This window comes from Zosterops lateralis, assembly GCF_965231275.1.
Source record: "Zosterops lateralis genome assembly, chromosome: 6".
Taxonomy (NCBI): Eukaryota; Metazoa; Chordata; class Aves; order Passeriformes; family Zosteropidae; genus Zosterops; species Zosterops lateralis.
The window spans coordinates 50578922-50601046 of record NC_139761.1 but is presented as its reverse complement, the minus strand read 5'-3'; the positions used below and the strand labels follow the sequence as shown (position 1 = coordinate 50601046).

The following is a 22125-nucleotide window of genomic DNA, read 5'->3' as shown; positions in this document are numbered from 1 at the left end:
AGGAACTGCATGACTTTTGGCAGGACAACAAACTTGTATGCTGAACTCATTTGTATTTGCCAAACTGAAACTTCCTGTGACATAAAGGCCACCAAGTTTAAGTTATTTTTGAAAATAAATTGGGTAGTTTAGTCACTGCCATGGAAAGACAAATGGAAAACCATCTTTGGTTGCAAAAGTGCTTCCTACAGTATTTCTAACTTCCAGATGTTGTTTCTCCATAGGTTGATGGGATACTGTGCCTGGCTGACATCCTCACTGACACCAGCCATTCTGAAGCTACTCATGCAGAGGCAGCAGCAGTAATTGCCCAGATCACATCTCCACATCTCACGTTCACTCAGCATCTCAGCAGCTTTCTGGAAAATATGGAAGAAATAGTGACAGCACTTGTCAGTAAGTTTTCTACAGGACTTTTTAGTCCAGTTAAAGTAACAGGTTAGGGCATCACTCTTTCATTAGAAATATTCCCCAAATGATCTTTACCACACTTCCCTTAACAGATTTAATAACAATTTTAAATTCGGAACCAGAGAATTCTGCAATTACATAATATTTTTTTTTTTACTCCCAGCCACATGTGAATAGAATTTATGCATATTTGTAAAAAAAAATCTGTGTGAAAATCTATATTGAGCCTCAGAAAAGACTCAGTAAAGCATCCTCTTGCCTGATTTTTGTCTGTAAAAGAGGAATATTGAGAGCTGCTGACCTTTACGCCTGTTGTATTTTCCAAACTTGCTAGAACTCAAGCTCACCTACATCTGCTCTTGTATGATAATTCAGAGGAAAAGAAAATAAAATATCTGTCTTTCCTGTCTAGGCCCCTGATCCATGGTAAAATGAGATGATTAAGATTTTCCTTAATCTGGGTCAGTGAAGAGACTTTAGAAAAAGAAGATGATATTTCTCATTGCTTTCTAAAGAGAGGAATATTTTATTTCTGGCCCTGTGCTCCCTCCCTCTCAAATACCAGAGGCTTTTATTCAAGTATTTTCTTCTCTCTAGTCTGGAAATTTAGTTTCCCAGAGATCCAGTACTGTTTGGGTCTTCTAGTTTGATTTCTCACTTATAATAGGTCAGTATGTTTGGAAATTTTGCTAGTGACCCCAGTGGTTGCAGTTAAACTGCAGCACTTCCCTTTGAATGGATGATTTTGTGTTTGGTGTTTTTTTTTTTTTTTTTTTTTTTTTTTTTTTTTTTTTTTTTAAGAACAAAAAAAGCGTAGTACCAGTGCTTCAGGATTCTGTGGTGGCTGGGTATTATCTGAGCTGTATTTAGGCATTCTTCAATAGGTCCAAACAGAACTAGTGATGCAGAAATTAAGGGAACAATTTATTCCTGATGTCCAGCAAAAAATGGAGAAGCTTGTGCCATGACACTGCCCTGAATCCAGCAGGAGGAATTAATCTGTGCTGAACTTGGTTCTGTTTAGATAGCAGCATCTGATCTGATTGGTTTCAGATGATTTTCTTGGTTATTATAGTGTACCACAGTCAAGGGCCAATCTGAACAGACTATCCAGAAGGCATTAGCTGGTGGATCATTTCCTCAATTGTTTAAGTTCCACAGGAATTTTAGTGGTATTAATATTCTGCCCAAGAAATGTAAGCATTAAAAATGGAACATGTATAACTTTGCAAGAGCCATTTCAATAATCACACACCAGTTCCCTTGTAATATTTATGACTCAGTAATTGAATTACTGTAATATGTTTAATTTTTAAACCATGCAGAAATCCCATTACCAGGTGATTCACATCTTAGTTAAAGTATATATGTACAAGGGATTAAAAGGTAGCTGTCTCTTCAGCACTTCTTATTGAAGTTGAAAAACATGCAGGATGATTTTTGACTACAGGGAATTATATTTAGAGATAAGCAACAAGTGTATGTACCTTGTTCTAAAAAAGAGGATGGAATTATTCTCATATGGATCATTTACTGATAGCTTTCTGCCTCCTGTATTTAATTTTATTTAGTTATATCAAGCTTTATTTTGAACAACATGCAGTGAAATACTCCCATTAGAATGGTATACTAGGTAGAGCATATCATTCACCAGAGTTGTAGTGAGGTGGGTGTTGGTCTCTTCTTCCACGTAACAGGTGATAGAACAAGAGTAAATTGCCTCAAGTTGTGCCAGGGGAGTTTTAGATTGGACATTAGGAAAAATTACTTCATGGAAAAGGTTGTTAAGGTTGGAAAACTCTGCCCAGGGAATTGGTTGAGTCGCCATCCCTGGTGGTATTTAAAAGCTGTGTCAATGTGGCACTTGGGCTCATGGTTTAGTGGTGGACTTGGCAGTGATGGGTTTGGTCGGAACTGATGATCTTTTCCAACCTAAACCATTCTATGATGCTACATAATTGACAAAATTAGGTTTATAATTTTTTGTTTCCTTTTTTATCTCCATGTTTATGAACTTGATCTTGGCTAAGAAGATCACTATTGCAAGTTGCTTAAATATTGCCTTTAAATGTTACAATGAAGGAATGACTTTTATTCAGCTTATTTTCTGCATCCCCAGAACTGTGCCAAGAAGCCTCATCAGGTGAAGTTTTCCTGCTGGCTTCAGCAGCTCTTGCCAATATTACTTTCTTTGATACCATGGCTTGTGAAATATTGCTCCAGTTAAATGCAGTGAAGATTCTCCTAGAAGCATGCTCAGACAAACACATAGTGGATACTCCGTATTCCCGCGATCAGGTGAGGAATTTCTCTGCAAGCCAGTCACATTTGTGTAAAAACCAGAAGATTTCAACACTGTGTCCATTTTGACATATCCAAACCTAAGTTTATTTCATGAATCTCTTTCTTGGTTCTTTTCATTATATGCCTCTTTATTTATCTGTTTCAGTTCCTCGGTTCCTTCTTTGATTTTGGTTTGTTGTGGTGCATTTTTTGTTTGTTTGTGGTTTTTGTGGTTTTTTTGTTTGGTTTTTTATTTTTTTTTTAATGAGCATTATAAAATATGACAGCTTTAATGTGATTTTCAAAAAAAAAAAAAAAGTTGCAGTTCCATATATCTAAGAAAGTAGAATGTATTGTTTTTAATCATCAAGTAGTGACAAGTAGTGACACAGAGACGCAGACAAGTTGTGGAATCTCTCTCTTCGGAGGGATTCAAAACTTGACTGCACAGAGCTTTGAGACAAAGATATATATGGAGCCTAAATATACAGTTGTCAGTTCAAATGTGAATTAGCTCCAAAAGCTGAATCAGGACCTGATCCCCAGCCCATTGACGTCTATGGGCTTTGGACCAAGTCCTGTTTGCCTGGTAGATGGTTTGCCTTTCCCTTTCCTTTTCACTACTATTTAATTTCTTTTTTTTTTTTTTTTTTTTTTTTTTTTTTTTAGTAAGGGGACACATAATACTGAAGGTCTATTCTAATGCACAGATGAATTATGGTAGACTTGAGATCCTCACTGCCACAGAAGGCTTTTTTCACCCTTAACCAGGAGCCAGGCCTTGAAGATTAAAGCTCAGTGGACCCCAGAAACTAATTATTGGTGTTCTAGAGGAGTGATTAGGGCTGTTTTGTATTATACTAATAACACTTACTGTTTTTTTGGCTCAGGACTGTGCACAAAAATATAGAATTAAACCATAATTATTGTAGTGCTCCTTGGGAAAAGTCAGAGCTATCAGCTGTGGTGTTGAAATAAATGGCTGTATACTATTACATATGTACAGTCCTTCACATTCTTACATTCTTTTTTTTTTATTCCTCCTGTATACTCTCATAATTTTGATTTCCTTATTTCTTTATGCCCTCATCTGAATTCTGCTGTCAGCTGTGAGTTTGCAGTTTGCTCTGTGGGTAGCACAGTAAGCCCCTTCTTGTTCTGATGAAGGTAGATATCAAAAGAAATACATATGACTTTTTTTTAGGTGGCAGGTTAGTTCCAGGCCCTTTGCAGCTTGCAAGCTGCAAGTTCATCTCACTAGCTAGATGAACAGCAAACTGAATGGCTTCCTTCCAAGAACTGAGGAGATTTCATCCCACATAACCCCTTAACTTCCTTCTCAGAATGAGAACCTAGAGCAGAAAGGGCGATGTTCTCTGTGTGCTACAGGAAGCTCCTGAGCTGACTCCTTGCCTGCTGCAGCAATGGGAACTATAAAATCCTGCCTTGGGGTCTTCTTTTACTGAGCACTGAATGTCTAGGTGGAATCTGAGTGCTGCTCATCTTGTCTTTAAGAGCTGCCAATCAAGCAGTTTTGGCATTGTGAAAGCCTTAAGAAAAGTCTGCCTTCAAATTCCTGAACAAGTGAGGGTGTGACTGATTTGATCCCCTTGTTTCAGTCTTGTATTTTGGGAGTAGGGATGGTGTCTGCCAATTACAGCAGTCTCATGGAATATTTTGCCTTTTAGTTTGCTTTGTACCTAGTTGCAATGAAGAAAATACACAGTTGAAAAGAAAAATAGCACTACAATGCTATATTTTATAAGGGGCATTATAAATTGCCATTTTTGTTTTTGACTGTAAATCCTTTTAGGTAAGCAATGTAGTCTGTATCTTTTCCCAGTATATCAAATATTATGTCCCAGGAAGCAGACATTTGCCTAGGGGGATGTACACTAAAGATAAGTAGGTTTGAAAATCTTTTGATTTTATTTCAGATTATGGAACAAATGTGAAATATATTTTCATGGACTGGTGTCCATTCTGAATGACCAAGTCATCTTGGCTAGTGAAACAGATGATTTGGAATTGAGTTACACTAAAAGTTGAAACAATTAAACAAAATAAGAAGATTCATAGCTGATACAAAATATAGTCTGAATATTACAAAATTCTATAAAAGACCCCTCAAATGATCCATTTTCCATACCAATATTTAATTTAAGTAGCACAACTACTTATAGAAAGCTACTAATATTTCTAAGTATATTACTGTTTTAGCATTAATACTGATTTAAGAAAATTCTGCTCTGCTAGACTGAAATGTGTAAGCCAAAACTGGGAGGAAGACAGTTTTCCTGAAATGCTGGGAAGGAACACTGAACTTTGTTTTCCTTTGTGCTATTTTACCTCACCTCAAATTCACAGTATGTTCTTCTGTATAGGACATAGAATTATTATTAGTTATCACCCTCTGTGATGGTACAAACAAATAACATTCTGCCCAGCAGTTGGATGTTGGATACAATGTGTATTGCCTGCAAAAAATATTTTACTGCTTAAGCACCTTTAAAATTGTTCTGCCTTTTGAGTTCTGGAAAGCTGTTTTGTGCAAATGATAAGAAACTTTTCGTGTCTTCACTATCTGAAAACCAACCTCCTCCTCCTTCTTTCAGTTCCCAGGTAATGTTAGATTAGGTCAGGAAAGAAACCTTGAACTGAGAGCTGGACTTACTGATAAACAAGATTATCATTGTCCATTTTATAGAAGCATCTGACTGTTTCTGTAGCCAACAACATTATGTTGAGATTCCCTAGTTTTGTAAAAAAATTAATTGTATAAGAATAAGGGTTTTTTACTTTGAAGAAGCATCAAAAAACCCTTTCAGAAGGGTTTGTGCCTGAATTCAACTGGGTAGTACATATAGTCAGATGCCTTATTGGAGTTAAGCTCTGTCAGAAGAGAGGTTTAGACAAACCCCTTATCAGTCAGGATCTTCTTGATTTAACCATCATCTTGGACTCTACATAGAAAAATATGAAATATGTATGTTTGGGCACAGTATGTTTATGTATAATACAATTTTTCTCTCTGCGTTCCCACTTGTCTCTTCAGTGTTGCTAGTATTCTCACCTTACCTGTGAAGTTGTGGAGTTAGAGCCTAACACCTTCTGATCTTCTCTTATTCAGGCAGACAAAGAATTAATGTGCAGTGAAACATCCATTTTAAAGTGGTTATTTTTAGGTCTAAAATTGGTGAATTATGTTTCAGAACTGTTTGAGGTGGAGAAAGATTTTTAGGCTGAAAGGAAAAATTGGAAATCGTTGCCGCTTTTTTTTTTTCCCCTAATAAATTCTTTCCCATTTTCTTGGTATTTGGGAGATGCTGCTGGTTTTGACACTGAGATCTTCTGTGTCATTTAAGATTTTAAATACTTAATACCATTCCTCCTCTAGGTTCCACATTCTTTTCTCTGCTCTTCACCATTTTTGCCTTATCAGGCATTTGTGTTTGTTTTTACTGTCCTTCCTCACTTTTTTCCCCCTCTTAAATGAAGATTGTAGTGTCAAAAGGAGACTGGAGAGAGATGTTACTTTAATATAAAGAAGTTTTGATTTTTAAGTGTTGCTGAACTCCTGGTGAATGACTTTGAGAATAATGTTTTTAATGAGAAGAGTTCTTTCAGCTTTCTTTTGAAAATTCCTCTCTGTTTGAAAGAAACTTGCAGTCCTACTTCTCAATCTGAGTTTCTTGAATTCTGGTGAGTTTATTAACAGAGCCTTTACATGTGGACAAGGTCACAAAAGGGTGTCTGCACTGTTTTCTTGTACAGGTGTCTGTTAATATCCAGTTCTGACATTAGTACCGTGATCCTTAGATATATGGTTGGAATTGCCTTGTCTCTGAGAGGCCTGACTGTGCACTGTGGTTGGTTAATTGTACATTAAAAGTGTGGGAACCTTTCCAGTATTGACTAGATCACACAGAGAAAACATGATTTCAACTAATATAGCTAGAAAGAGAACTGATAAATTATAAAACTAAGTTATTTTAAAAAGCTGACGTAATCCAGACAGAAACATGACTGCTAGTAACAGATGCAATAATGAAAATTAGGCCAAAGTTACCTGAATATCTGAATTTTAACCATGCCATATTAATGATATTCCAGTTAGTTTCCTATGTTAGATTGTAATAATTTTCCTGATGTCTTTTGTTTCTCTTTTTAACTGTTTATCTCTGTCTTTTCATGCCCATGTAACCGGAAGTAATAAATAACGTTACTGACTGGCATTATATGGTCAATGGTATGGATTGTTATATTTCAGGGGTCCAAACTGAATGTCTGTCTTAAACACTAACATTTTTGAGTCAAAATTCCTGCTTACTTAAAATTCTGCCTTTCATATTTTGGACTCTATGCAGGATAAGTTAATGTGCTCCCACTTGCAAAGCAAGGGGCTCAGCTGGAAGAATGAAATCTCAGCTCAGTTGAAAAACTAATTTGTGTTGAAAGGTTAATTTGTGCCCTGCTTTGGGGAGATCAGATCTCTCAGGTGCCTTTGGCTGCTTGAACCTGTTTCAAAACATGAGAAGCTTTTCAATGCCTTGAAGGAAGCCTGAGAGATGGTTATTCTTTCCCCCCCACTCCCAGGTTTTAACCTGAAATACAGAAAACTGGCCACTGGCTCAATCAGTCCTTTAGTTCTGTGTCCTGATTTATGAGATGTGCTCTGTCACAATGTGACCCATACAAGGTGCATATCCTATGTGCTTATTTAAAACAAATAATCTGAGAACCTGCCCATTCTGCCTATTCCTTATCTAGATTAGTCAGCAATAGGAAGTAATGTAAATAAAAATGTTGTAAACACTTCTTTCATTCCAAAATATAAGTTTCCTACAGCTTTAGTCTCTGTTGCTCTGCCTCAGCATGCCAAAAATACAGTTCCCTGGCACAGTGTCAGAATAAACGTAGACTTTACAAGCAGATCCTGTCTCCAAGCACTGTTATTAATTTTGGGGGATGTTAGCTGCTTCTGCTCATCTAGGTGCATTTATTTCCTGTTTTCAGGAAGGAAAACTAAATTCCCAATCACAAAAATGGCTATCAGAAACAATTGGAATTATTTTCTATTTTTAAGCAATATAATGTCCCAGAGAAAATTTCCAGAGATTTCTTGCTGAAGTTCTTCTCCTGATAGATAATATCTTGAAAGGTTTTTTCTACTTCAGCTTGCTGTAATGCCTGTTCCTGATGCTAAAAGATGCTAAATGCACTCTTTTGCTGTCTCCCTGTGGATGGATCTTGAACTTTGACGTTCAGATGATTTTAACTTGCCTTCAGAAACAGAGACTCTGTCTTGCTTCTGAGTAGTTTTCCGGTGCCACTTTGTTTCTGAAGATGGCTGTCTGGAACTTTGTAGACACACTGTGATTTATGCTTATGTCATTTATTTGACTGAATTACAAAATGCTCTTATAATATGTACAAAAATTAATATTGCTTAGCAATGAATCAGCTTTAAAGGAGTAATTAACTAAGAGAATTAGCAATTCTGTATTGATCTACTTTGCCACTCTATTAAATTACTTGCTAATTTTTGTTTTGAGCTTGTGTCTTTCTTTTTATGTCAGGACTGTTGATAAAAGCCTTGAGCAGTGTGTCTTTTTATCAATAAAGGTGTATTAGCACCGCACCTTCCACATGTATAGACACTTCCCCCCTCCCACAAATGAGATAAGGAACTGTCAGTTGTGGAAGATATTGGCCCTTTTGCAGACTAAAATGTGTGCTTTCATCCTCCAAATCCTTTGGTATCTTTCTTCCTTAGTAATTGGTTTCACAATAAAAGGGTCAAACTTTCTTAAATCTCCCACGGAGGGAAAGTTTTCAGAGAAGCCTTCTGTTCCTTAAGTGTTCTTTAAGATTAAATCTCTTTGATAACTACAAATTTACACTCTCTTATTGTAGTAATAAGAATGTGATAAGCGTATCTTACTTTATAGCTAAGCATTTGTATCTAGTTTTCACTTCTGCAACAAAGATTCGGTACCTTTGTACACTGGTTCATGAGCATTAGTCACCATTAGTTGTTTAGAAAAGTTTTATTAGAGTGTTAGTAATTACATATTTAGTAAAAAACAATTTCCAAGGTGACTGTTGTTTGAAGAAAACTATTGTAAAAGTTCGTAATTAACTATGGTTTCTCAAATTTTTGTTGTCCTCGACAACTGAAATTCCTACAGTTCAGGGCAAAGCAGACTAGAGAACTTAAAAGGAATCACCACTCATAAATTCAAAATGTGTGAAAGTCTGAGGGAGTGGAAGGAAACTATTTGGAAATAGAAACAATTTTTGAACTATGAAATATATATGGAAAAACCAAAAAAGATCAACACCGCCAATTTTATAATAATGTATGATATTGTGACTAAAGATGTATCTGTATTTAATATCTGTTTACTTATTTTTCTTATAAAAACGGAGATTTTTTTTATTAGATTTCAAATTAATTTCAAGGGCAAACTGCAAGATTAAGAAGATGACACTGTGTTGACTTTTGAAAAATATTAAATAATGTCATTATTTTTTCAATTTATTTATTAAATAGGGAAATTTTCCAAGGAGCTAAAGGCACCCTTTCCCCTCAAATATCCCTTTATACTCAGTTCACCAAAAAAATATTTAAAGATGAATCTTCAGAGCTTCTAGATTTGGGGCATGTTTTTTTTTAAGTTCTGAAAATTACCTACTTAGCCTCTTACTCTTGTGAAAAATCTTACTACTCCCAGTGAAATGTGTATAAGACATTTGATGTTTTGCCAAGTTGGTGCCCCTTCAGAAGGTGCTAAAACATGAGCTGGTGTGAGAATTCCTTTCCTGACGATTTGCCCTTTCCTGTGTCTCACTGCCCCGTGGTTTGGGTGTGTAGAGACGAGCACAGAGAAACAGGCAGGTGTTGGGCACAGGAGGAACCCTGGGGGCCTGTTCCTTTGGTTGTTTTTAGCAGTGCTACTCATGACACTGACCTGAATCATCCCATCTGATGGCAAACTAATGTTACAGGCCTTCCAAGACCTGAGGGAGACAACAGGGAATTTGGAGAAGGGTTTTTTACAAGGGCATGTAGTGACAGGACAAGGGGAATGGCTTCAAACAAAGAGTAAGTTTAGATTAGATATTAGGGAGAATTTATTTGCTGTGAGGGTGATGAGAAACAGGAACAGATTGCCAAGAGAAGCCATGGAGGTCCCATCCCTGGAAATGTCCAGTGCCAGGCTGGATGGAGCTCCGATCAAGTGGGAAGTGTTTCTACCTATGACAGATTGGGGTTAGATGGTCTCTAAATTCCCCTCCAACCCAATCCGTTCTACGATTCTATGCTGATCATTTCTTGATCAAGTGTATTTTTCTGTGGTTTTCATTGGTACAGTGGATTTAAGGCTTCCAGATGACAGAGAAAACTGCAGCATCCAGGTTTATCAGACTCTTGCTCTAGAGAGGCACCTGCAGTTCTTGATGGATTTGGATAGCAGAGAATGGAATGTGGACCATCCTTGGGTCAGTCTATCAGAGAACACTGCTAAAATACAGATATTGAAAACACATAGGTCAAGATCTGCCTCCAAAGCAGATCTGCCTTGTAGAAATACAGGAGCTGAGGTAGGGAATTATACTGAATTCCCTGACAAATTTGCTTAATAGCACACTTACAAATCTCACAGGTCAAGAACTGGTGGGTGGTTTCTGCACGTTCCTTCTGCATGGTAAGATGGCTCTGGTAGATGACCAGGGCTCCCATGTCCTGCTCTTCAAGAAGTCTTTTTTTCTTGCACTTTGAGTTGACCACAAGTTCATTTTGTGTCTTAGGAGTTGAGAAAAATTGCAAGAATCATAAATTTTGTCAGGTGCCAGTGCTTTGTAATCATGGAGTGTGCTCTTTGACAGGGTCAATTACTTGAGCAAGTAATAAAATTAATATTAAAAATTGAAGTTGAACAGTAGAAATTTCATGTTAAATATCTGAAAGTCTTTTAATTATTTCAATGTTGTTTTAGTTCTGAAAGAGATTTTGGTATCTATTCTTTTCCAGTAATTTTCAACTTTGAAATCAGGCTTAGGCAGCCACTTTTATCTGTATCTATTTATGTGCTCCACATGTCACAATAACTTCTGAACTGGTTTGCTGATTCAACAGGACTTTGTAGCTAATTTTGAGACTGCCTAAGGCTTTATGAAATTTAGAGCCAGAAAATGGGAAAAGAAGCAAAGATAAAGACTGCAGTGTAACCCTCTCTATCATTAGACACAAAAAAAAAAAAAAAAAAAAAAAAAAAAAAAAAAAAAAAATCTACAGTGGGAGAGACAACCTACTAGAAAACATCTATTTATGTTTTTTGATCAACACTAAATCGAAAAGAGATGAGACTTCATTAATACCAGTGCTCACAGAAGTGTTATTTCCTGAAGCAAATTGAGTCTACATTTGTTTGTGTTTTCCTCTAGAGAGCTCATCCTTAATAGGAAACTTCCTTGAACTTTGGTTTGTATTACTGAGGAAATTTTCATGTAAGTTGCATGAACTTTAAAACAGGAAAGTGTAGGGGAAATAGAGCATTTAAAGTCAACTCTTTATTCTGATTGCCTATTATACTTTCACATTATCCTATTTTGTTACATTGTTTACATCACAGGAAAATGAATTTTCTTGGGAAAAGAAATATGTCCCTATGGAGTGAGCTAATCTATGGCTTATCTACCTTTTGAGTCCTACTAAGATTTTTAAAAATGATATAGGTAGAACTTGATGGTCATTGATCAAAAGGGTCTTTTTTACACCCCTCTGGAGAATGTTACATATAAACCCTCTAAGCTAGTCCATAAATATTGGCAAAATATGGGGCCCACATAATCGACACCAAGGAAGTAAAGTTATAACCTCAAATAATTTTTTGGTGTCAAAAGATGCACACAACCTATTTTTATGTATGAAAATACTTATTAGACAAAATAACTTGAAGCAGTGGAATAATTGGCATGTATTCAAATTGTGGTTAATTGAATTCTTCATCTGTGGCTTAGAGAGCCACATGGGGTACAGATTCTGCACAGAGGAAGCAATTTTCATTAACGGGATATAATTTAGAATGAGAAAACATATACACTCTGCCTGCAACACAGTTAATAATTAATATGGAATAAATACATAGACATACACTGAGTTACCATATTTCTACCTGTCACTCTGTAGAGTTTCAGCAACACATTTGCATGCTAAGTAAGTATATTTATTCAGAGAGATGACACTGTAACACTACCTTCAAAAGTGGAAGACCTTTATGTCACAGCATCAGAAATGAGTCACCCTTGTTTTTAAAATGGCAAAGTGAGATCAGAATGGTGATTTGATCTCATGCCTCCTTACATCTAAGAAGTTTGGTGGTTTCTGAACCGACACTGTGCTGTTAAAAAGCTGATAACCAGTTCCAAAACTGACCATTATTTTTGAGGCTGGTCAGTTTTCCTGAATTAGATTAAAGAAAATTTAAAACCTCTGAAGAAAGAATATTATTTCTGTTTTGCATTCTGACTGTCTCTAGCATTTATTATTTGGTCTCTCACATATGCTGCTAATATTAGGATGTGTCTGCATATAAAAAACAAACTATTTGAAGGATTGAGAAGAATGTCTTGCAGGATGTGTGAGAAAGTATGTGAGATCAATGAAGGGAATGGCTGACTGAAAACCAACAGCACCACAGGGTCCAGTCTCTGTCAGTGGCTTGCTGCATCACTTTAAGCAAGTTGAGTTACACCTAATCTAAAAAACAGTTAAAGCTTTGGGATAAGAAGTCCTGTGAATCAAGATCTCAGAATGTGCTTGTGCATGTATCAACACAGAATGTGTTGGTACAAAGCCTAACCGTGGTCTTTGCCTCTGGAAAGGCATAAACAGAATTTGAAGTCCAGTTGCTTTTGGGACAGTGTCTTGACATGCACACAATTCTTGATTTCAACAAAACTGGAAAATATTCCTTAAATATTCCCTTGAATCAAAGTTCAAAACTCTAAATCTCTTGCAAGGATTTCTTAGCATTCCACATGAACCAATTCAGTGCAATAACAGCACTCCCAAATATTTTCCATATTTCTGCCCTATTTATTTTATGAACCACAATGATATTTAGTATAACTGACTTGCAGTACTAGACTTCATATTTCCTTCTCCTTTTAAGAACAGGTGGTAACAATATTGGCAAACATGTCTGTGTTGGACCAGTGTGCTTCAGAAATCATGCAAGGAAATGGTATGTATTTTAGCTGAATTATGTTTTTTATTTGTTTCTGGAGAGACTAAGTAGATGGAAATGTAGTACTTACAACGTAAAGGAGAAAGCAATCACTAACAAAACTTAAATTTTGCATCCTGTCTCTGCTGGATATTGCACATTGCTGCAGGGTGCAAAATGAATCTTGGGGATGGTTCTACGCAACCCAAATAAAATGCCACTGTTTTAGGAAACTTTGCATTTGTGACCACATTGCTGGTGTTCTATGTGTGTGTTCTATGTTCTATGACTTAATCCTAGCTGAAAAGCAAAGTAATAAAAGGTGTTTCAGCAACCTGTATTGTGGTAATACAGGTAATATTGTGGTAAGATGTAAATGCATTATCAATACAACCTACCACCAAATCCAAGGCCAAGCAATACAGTAAAGATGGGTGCCTTTCTTTTTTTTTTTTTTTTTTTTTTGGTGGTGGGTTTTTGTTTGTTTGTTTGCTTTTGTTTTTTTTGTGGGAAATATCAAATTGCAGTCAAAATTTGAATATATTGCTTTGCTAGGCCAAGTAGGCCTAACTCATGCTAGACACTGCAGTGGATTGTCAGGGACAATGGCACCAAGTAACATTTGTGTGTATACTCCTTCATGGAATTTTACAAGGAGCATTTTCCTCCTGGCTTTTGAAAGGGGTTGGCACTCATCCTGTGTGTAAAATCTTTGTCATGTCTGCCTAATGTTATAATGAGCAGGTGCTAGTCAGAGGCCACATTCTGAGAAGGGTCTTTGAATGCTGGAGAATTTAGGTACTTTCTTCTCAACTCTGACTTTTTTTAATGTTGATTGATTATTATCTAGCCGCATGGTTCTGATGATAATTCTCTGAATTATTTATGCAAATGTTCTAACAGTTCAAATCCTCTGATGCTACCTGATGTAATCTGAATGCCTAATAGCATATGGAGTCTAATAGCACATAATTGTCTTTACACTTAAAATAATCTAGAAAAGAGAAATCATCATGTCTTTTTGTGGTGCTACAAGAATATCAACTCCTAGAGCCAACAATAAATTAATGAGGCTGCTTTGACATGGGTGACATTCTCTGCTCTGGAGTGAGGAGTTAGTCATACCATAAACTTCAAGAAACAGAATTCCATGATTTCCTTCATTAAAGGAAAATAAATAAAAATTCCTCATTCTAAAATACCCTTAAACAGTTTGAGAAGAAAACTTTTAAAGGCTTGCTTAAAAATATGTAAACAAACAAAAAAAATCACTTTATTTGAGAGTGAAATTTCATTTAGAGACTTGTAATATGTCACTACAAGTATTTCAGGTGGTAATTACCTCCAGATTAATTTAGAAACAAGTAAGGAATTACATTTGGTTGACTGAAATAAATTCGTGAAATTTAAAATACCAGCTTTTAGAGGAGGAAAGAGTTAGTGCATTTTCTAGTTCCAGAAGTTCTGTAGCTTCCTAGTGAAGACAAACTCATGCATAGATCAGGTGTGTCTGGATACTGATGTCAAAATTGCAGCCTTCATTTATGTATTCTCCGTGCCCTTTTTGGGCAGTGGCTGGTTTGCATTAACCCAGCTTTCCTTTTCCCTTCACCTTTTTGCACTGAGTTTTCGTGTTGGAGAGTGGATAACGATGGCTCTTGCGTTATTTTAGGCATTCAACTTTTAATGGAAATGCTCTTTGAGAGATCCTCCTCAGGAAATCCAGCAGAAGCTGCAGCTTGTGAGCGAGTCCAGCAGAAATCTGCAGTCACCCTGGCACGGCTCAGCCGAGATCTCGAGGTGGCAGAGGCAGCCGTAAAACTCAGCTGTAAGGATGTGTCCTCTGCTTAATGGCACTGCAAGAGGGAGGAACTGCCAGCCAGGGAGAAGCTCTTTTTAATTTCTAGCCTCACTTGGTAAACTTTCTGAAAGATATTCCCTATAGAGTCTGTCTAGAGGATGACGGAGGAGATGGAGCTAAATGAACCTCTGGCTCGTTTCCCAGAGGAACCTGAGGTGCAGCATCCACTCAACACGTAGCTGTGCCTTACTGTGCCAACTGGCACTGCTGCCTCCTCCATTCCTTTATGTAAACCCTCAGGCAGGATCTGTCAGGGCACAGAAAACTGGGACCCCAGCAGGTCCAGATGTGATGATTCCAGTGGGAGGGAACGTGTTCTTTGGGTAGGAGTTTTTTAAGGGTGTGTGGGAGGATTGGTAGGGAAGAAATGGAGGTCACAGTTTCCACTCTGAAACTACAGCAGCAAGTAAACCTAATTTATTTGTTTATGCTTTACAACTATTAATTATGACTGCTCTGAACCGCCTAGCTCCATGGAAAGTCCCTTAAGGATTTGCGTATCATCTTTGCATTAGAGATCATATCTACTAAAAAAAGATAAACATGATGCATCTGAAAAATACCACAAAATAAGAAGTTGTTTTTCTAAATTATTTCTCTCTTTTGTGCACTCAGGTATTCCTCGCCTGATTAAACTTTGCAGATCACCAACAGAAAGAAATAACAGTGATTCTGTTTTAGTGGCATGTCTGGTATGTACATTTTAGTCTTCCTTTCATGCTTATACTGGAAAATTAAGGAAAAAATATCCCTTTAGATTTCAAAGTGCACAAGTATTGCAGAAATGTTTTAAATTTATGTCAGGGTCTCCTACTTTTCCCCTTAAGCATAATCCTGTATGCTGTCAATTATTTATCCTTGGATTGAAGATTTAAGCATATAAGAAATAACAGCTCCATCTTCACATTTATTGGGAACCAAAAAAATTTCCTTGGAACACTTTGGAATTTAAGGATTCATTAATTCTTGAATTCCATTCTGTGATTGTTCTATGTTTGTTGAAATTAGCCTTGAGTCATGAGGGTAGCAGCCCCTTATCTGCACTCACACCTATATATGAAAATATTTATGTAAAGCATCCAAAAAGGGGAAAATATATTTCTTGCTTCCACTCCAATCTAATTTTTTGTTCTATTTGTGTTACCAAGACAATATAATGCCCAGCCAAGGAGTGGTCAACAGAAGCTTAACACTTTCTCTGCTCAGGAGAAAGATCCCATCTGCTGGCCCTGCACTGCACGGACTGTGAGCCAAATGCCAGAGCTGAATGGTTTCACCGAGCATTCTGTGAAATGGCTCTGGGGACATGGGTGACAGAGGGTTGGAGCACAAGCTCTGGTGAAGGAAGACTGAAGAATATTGTTTGACAGTGCTTTACAATATTAATGCTATTTTAAACGTAAAAGTAAAGCTCGGTTATTGCAGCTTGTTCATTTAAGATGTCTCATTCAGGATGAAGAAAATATAAATGTGAGTGTAGAAAATGCTGTGATTATTCTTCCTACATGCCAAGAAGACTTGTTAATCTTGTGTGGTTAGAGCAGAGACCACAGAGCTATGGCAGCAACCCAGACTATGATTTTCCTGTCTCATTGAAATTGTTGCTGCACATTCCTTGAATCCATGCCTATTGCTTGAGACGTTACCTACCTCCCTGTCTCCTTATATTTTAGTAACTGCCTGAAGATGTTTTCTGATAAAAATGTGGCAAAAACATTGTCCTTGAGACATAAGCTGCTTCAGGCTCTGATAGATATTGTCGCTGGTGTACTGAGACCTGCTGTTCAGGTCTAAAAGTAACGTGCCCCAAAATAATTGTCATTTAATAATTTTGCTTGAGGGAAGATTCATCTGACAGATGAAGACAGTAAGGAGAGGTTACCCCAGCACAGTTCAGTTTTGAGTTCTGGCTGTTATTTAGATGTGGTTATAATGGATTCCTGCAATGAAGACATCACCAAACCTGACTGCTCTGCAATGATGCTGTTTTGTTTTTCTAGGCAGCCTTGAGGAGACTAGCAGTTATGAGTCCTGATGGACTGGAAGATTCAGATTTTCAGCAGCTGGTAAAGCCCAGACTCGTGGATTCTTTTCTGCTATGCACAAATATGGAAGAGAGCTTTGTATAAATGGGAGCCAAAAACCTTTGAACAATAATGAAGATGATAGGTATGCAGTAAAATAACACATGTACGAATTTATTTTGGTTTAGTTCTATTGTTATTTATGACTTATTTATTCTAAACTTGTGAACATGTGGTTTGTCAGAGCAAAGGAACAGAATGAGAAAACTTGTTACTGTGGTTTACAAAGTTAATTTTTTATTTTATTTTCCTGCCAAGAAACACAAGACCTTATCATTGCCATCTAACAAAACGTTTTGTTTAATATAGTTGAATTAAGGTAATGAAGCCAAGAATTTGCTGCTCTGATGTTAAATGCTTCTAATGATGTTTTATCACTGATATTTTTCCATAGATAGGACATTTTGTAGATTTTTTAAATAAATGTTTTAGCCTCATCTGTATTAGGAGAAAAATAATCCCAAAAGCTGCAAGTATATACTTTGAAATGAAAGGGATGTTACAGTCTAAGTCCAGTTCTTAACTCTTGTTAATTTTTAATAAACTTATGTAACTGAGAGAAAAATTTCCAAAAAATGTTCAAATTCTGGCTTCAAATGATGCTGGAATGCATTCTTAGGCTGTATAAAGATGTGCTCAGTCAGAGGATACACACTAACAGAAAGATCTTTCTTTACATTGACTGAAATTTCCTAAAGAAATTAGTATAAGTCTAGAAAAATCTTTGATGATGTGTGTGTTTTATCTCATAATGTGAGATTTTTCCACCTATGATTTAAAATCATTACACAGTGATAATTTTCTCTCCTTTCCAAGCCTTACAAGAACTGGAAGTGCTAATGTCCAGACATGCTTTTAACATTCAAGCTACTGTTTTTGTGAAAAGTTGTTCACACCTATGCTAAATAATCTGAAGAGTTTAATTAATTGTAACTTGAAGTCTCTTTTTTTTTTTTTTTGTGATTTTGAAATCGACTTTTTTCCATGAACATTCTTCCTAATGCTTGCTTTTTCTTTTCATTGACATATATTAAAAATTACTCAACCAGCAACATCTTGGTAGTGTTTTTTTTCCCTTAACTTTTCACAAATCACTCTGTAGATTATGAAAAGAGGTGTAATTTTTTTCTTCATGGCTTCCAAACATTGCTTTGGATCATTTAATGATCAGCAACTTCAGGGTACTAGAATATCTACCAAAACCCCCCCACATTCCTTCCTTACTGTGCTTTCAGGATATATTAAGCAGCTTAATTCATTAGTGTTTCTTTAGTGTTACGTGGTGTTTAGATGAAAGGCACCAGGAAATTGTGAAGCAATGGTTGCCTTTCACATTTACTGTACATGAGAAATCTGTCCTGCTTCAAGCAGGGAGACAATAGTGGTTACTTTTTTCTCCCTTGATTGTATGGGTTAAGAAGTCTCTGCCTTAATGTCTTTCTAGTGAGCTCTTAATTTAATATGCTCTATCTTGACTGAATTTTAAAACCTTACAAAACATACAATAACATCTGTCATGAGCAGCTATTCAAGGAAAAATGTTGAATCAGATGTTCTAGTAAGCACAGAGATGAATTCTGCTTTTTTTTTTTTTTTTTTTTTTTTTTTTTTTTTTTTTCTTTTTCTTACTTTGAGACAGCTTCTTAAGTTTCCAAGATTATTAAAATGTATGGTACTGTGAAGCTTTAAAAATATTGGTGGACTTATTGGTGAACTTTGCTCACTAAACAGAAATACATGTGTGACCCATGGATGTCTTGGTATAAACAATGAATTAATATATTTCATAAAAAACTAATCCAAAATAAAATCCTGTTGCTATCATTCTGATAGCATGACAATCCCTGATAACATACATCAAATTCTGTAGTGAATTTCTTTACAGAACCTCATTGTCAGCTTCAGCTAACACCAGAGACGGAATATGGTTTATCCCATTATAGGTAAATTTAAAACCTCATTTAAAGAAATTTTCCACACGTGCACTGTGAACTGAAGCAGCTATTAAGAAAATGCCATCATGACTCATAATGTTTTAATGCAATTTCTAACAGGTCAATCAAATATTCAGTGAGCAGGTCAGTAATAACTAATTTGCTCTCAAATACAATAATGTGAACCCACAACGATTGAATTTACTACAGATACTCTCAATCTGCAAATATGAGTCCATAATTCTAGGCCCATATTTTCCATTTAGATGTGTTCATGTTAGAAATGTGGCTGTTGACATTACAGAAGAAAAGTACATTTATGTGGAACTCATATTTGCAGCAGAGAATAAATCTTGAAAGAGCCATTTCAGCAGACCTCTTGTCACCTAAGTGTCCTCAAAACCATTTTAGCTAGGTCTGACTTTTTACCTAGAGCTGCGCATTTTATTTTTGAGAAAATAAACATACCTCTCACCTTTCCTCTCAATTCAATTGGAAATAATAAGTCATTAAAAATACTGATTTATTTTTCTCATTATTTCTGAATGAGAATTCTGGATTCTGGATGAATTTTTGATTCTAAATGTTTGCTTCAAAAGTGAATCTTCAGCTTTTAAAAAAACACACAAGAACAGTTTAAGCCAGAAAAACTGTTTTTGCTTTCAAAAGTAGTAGGAAATAAAATATTTCATGTCAAGAAATTTTCACTAAAATGTGCATTGTGGTGGCTTAATCCTTGGAATCTCTGTGCATATCCATATACAGATAAGAGAGAGAGTGGAAAACGTGTAATACATTCACAGCTCATTTGTGTGGAGCCATTGACCTATAGAGACTGAATGTAGGTTCGATATTGGTTTATTCTTCCTGGAAAATGAATGTCAAACTTCTTAGAAATGTTGTCGTTTCACTTAAATTATTCTGAACATTTTCAGTTTTGTATGAGATTAGAAATGCTTAACAAACATGCAGCGAGCTGCAGGATTCTTTGTAATTTTGATTTACACTCTAGCAACTTTGGACAATGTCTTCAAATTTCAGCTTTAGTTTCAAACTGTTTACAGATATTCAGGGTCCAGATGTTTCATTCATTGGATAAAGTTTGGTTTTTCTCAGTTTATTGTGTACTTGGTGCATGAATCACTGATGTGGAATGTTACTTGTCTGACTTTTTCAGTTTAAAATAGTATTTGTATCTACAAAGAATAAAATAATGTCTTTGTAAATTGCATACCTTAACTATTTTTTGGGGTTGCCTGTTAGTATCCAAAAGATTACTTCATTTGTAGGGTTTTCCCTTTGTACAAGATTAATTTGGTCTCTCATATGGCTTGTTCCAAGTTTTTGTGTTGACCATCTCCTTTTAAATAACAGCAATGAACAGTCAAAATAACTTTGGCTTTCGTGTTTTGAAGAATCTGCTTTGATCCTCAGTTTAAATTTATATAAAATTTAGTGTATTTAAAGAAGCACTCTAGACACTGTAAATTATCCACCAGTGTTCTCATTTTTAAGGGGAGGGGAGGGAAGATGGCATTAAGCATTGAAAGAAAGGTCCAGAGTGAATTTGTTAATGGGAGTTGGAAATGCAGGACTGGTGGGAAGATGGGTGAAAATTTCAGCCCTTGACAAGCTAAAGAACTGGGAACAAGAAAAACACAGGGTCATCTATTAATCTCATTGCATGCTTTGTGGAGACCCTTATCTCTACTTTCTGGCTTGCTCTTGGATCTCAGTTTCTCTTTTTCCAGCGGCGACAAATTTATTCCTCTTGGGAGTATGTTTGTATAATTGCTAGTTATCTAACAGGAGAGAGTCACATTCCAAGGTCTGGTCCTCCTAATTATTACATTGATAAGGTTTTTGCTGAGAAACTAAGTAACAGAAATGCCTTGTTAAAGAGATGTAACAAAGATCACCTAGAACAGAAAGAAATGTTTATTCTTCTTATAACAAGGGGAAGGACCAAGATATCCTCCAAAAAGCCCGAGAGAAAACACAGGTATATCACCTTATACTTTCATGTTTTGGTACTTTTACAAGCAGACCTGCTGACTAAGGGTTTATGAATTGATCAGTTGTCAGCCAAATAATCACTGAATCAGAGAAATAAAAGAAACCCACTAGACTTACAGACCAAATGCTGGAAAATCAAAGATTTTTCTCTTTCATTTTCAACAGCCAGTCATTGACTTTTTCTTTTAATAAAGGAAATGTGCCTAGAACCCAAACAAACCTAGGAGAAACCAGTGGGGCAAAAAACCCAGTAACAGGTAATGCTGCTAATTTGCTTTGGAAAGAAATGAAAAAGGATCAAAAGGCTTAAATGATGTGAAGAAGGTGTGTATAATGCAGTGCCTATCACTGTTATGAACACCTGTGTTACGAATCACTGCTCCTATCCTCTTTTCTTTAAGTTTTTCTGGATCACTTCCGGGTTTTAACCAGCTTTTGACCATGTTCCTCACAATGTTTAGAATGTGATGTAATAATGCATATGTCTTCTAAGTGATCTACTTAGTCTGATTTATTTTTTTATACCCCATACTGTAAAAATTCCTTTTTTGAATAGTTCTGAAAGGATAAACTTAGCAATATATGTCTGTTGTGTATGCTCATCAGCTGAGAAAAAGCTTATGATAAATCAAGAAGGTATATCTAAAAGCATCCAGAAACAGACATGCATGTTTTCCACTTGCATCAAAGGAATAATTATGGATCCAAATGATCTAGGGAAGTCTTATTTGATGCTTCTTCTGGATTTTATAAGTCATTATGCCCTCACTGAAGTAAAGAAGAGCCAGAGGTAACCCAAGGTTTCCAGAACCTTGCTAGATTAAGATGTGTAGAGGTGTATTTTATACACATAAAATAAATATAAATAAAATCTTACAATATGAAACTATGGATAAAACCTTTTTTTTTCCAGAGCAGCAATTAACACAAATCAATGATTTTAAAAGTTTATCCTATCAGTAGAAGAAATTATCATGTGCTTTATCTAGGGAGGTATTATGTACTCTTTGAAATTCAGATCTGCAAGCACAGTCCAGACCAGTAATTTAGGTCCTTTCTGTAGACCACAGAGAGAAGTGACAGTATTTTCTCTTTAAGGATGACTGCCCAAGACAGAGAGTATGCATAGTACCATGGGGCTGCCTTTTTTATCCAGGGGCTATGGAAAAATAGTGCTGGTGATTTCTTTGAGGGAGCTGTCTAAACACTTTGACATCTGACTCTTAGTTCAGATCAGGGGAGATGAGTTCCAGGCTCAGTCTGGAGACAAATTGGAGGCACTTTTTCAGCTTGGGTTTTAC

General features: G+C 36.2%; 1 protein-coding gene across 1 annotated transcript in view; it reads left to right on the top strand.

Moving 5' to 3' along the window:
- The window catches only part of INSC (INSC spindle orientation adaptor protein), a gene marked incomplete at its 3' end in the record, with an annotated part of 126389 nt that extends 109470 nt beyond the window's left edge, over positions 1–16919 (top strand). The window contains exons 8-13 of the mRNA XM_083864222.1: positions 225–396; positions 2531–2709; positions 12881–12947; positions 14602–14757; positions 15406–15482; positions 16791–16919. Of these exons, the coding sequence (XP_083720348.1) occupies positions 225–396; positions 2531–2709; positions 12881–12947; positions 14602–14757; positions 15406–15482; positions 16791–16919 (780 nt within the window). The remainder of the gene's footprint in view (positions 1–224; positions 397–2530; positions 2710–12880; positions 12948–14601; positions 14758–15405; positions 15483–16790) is intronic.
- Between the last annotated feature and the right edge of the window lie 5206 nt (positions 16920–22125).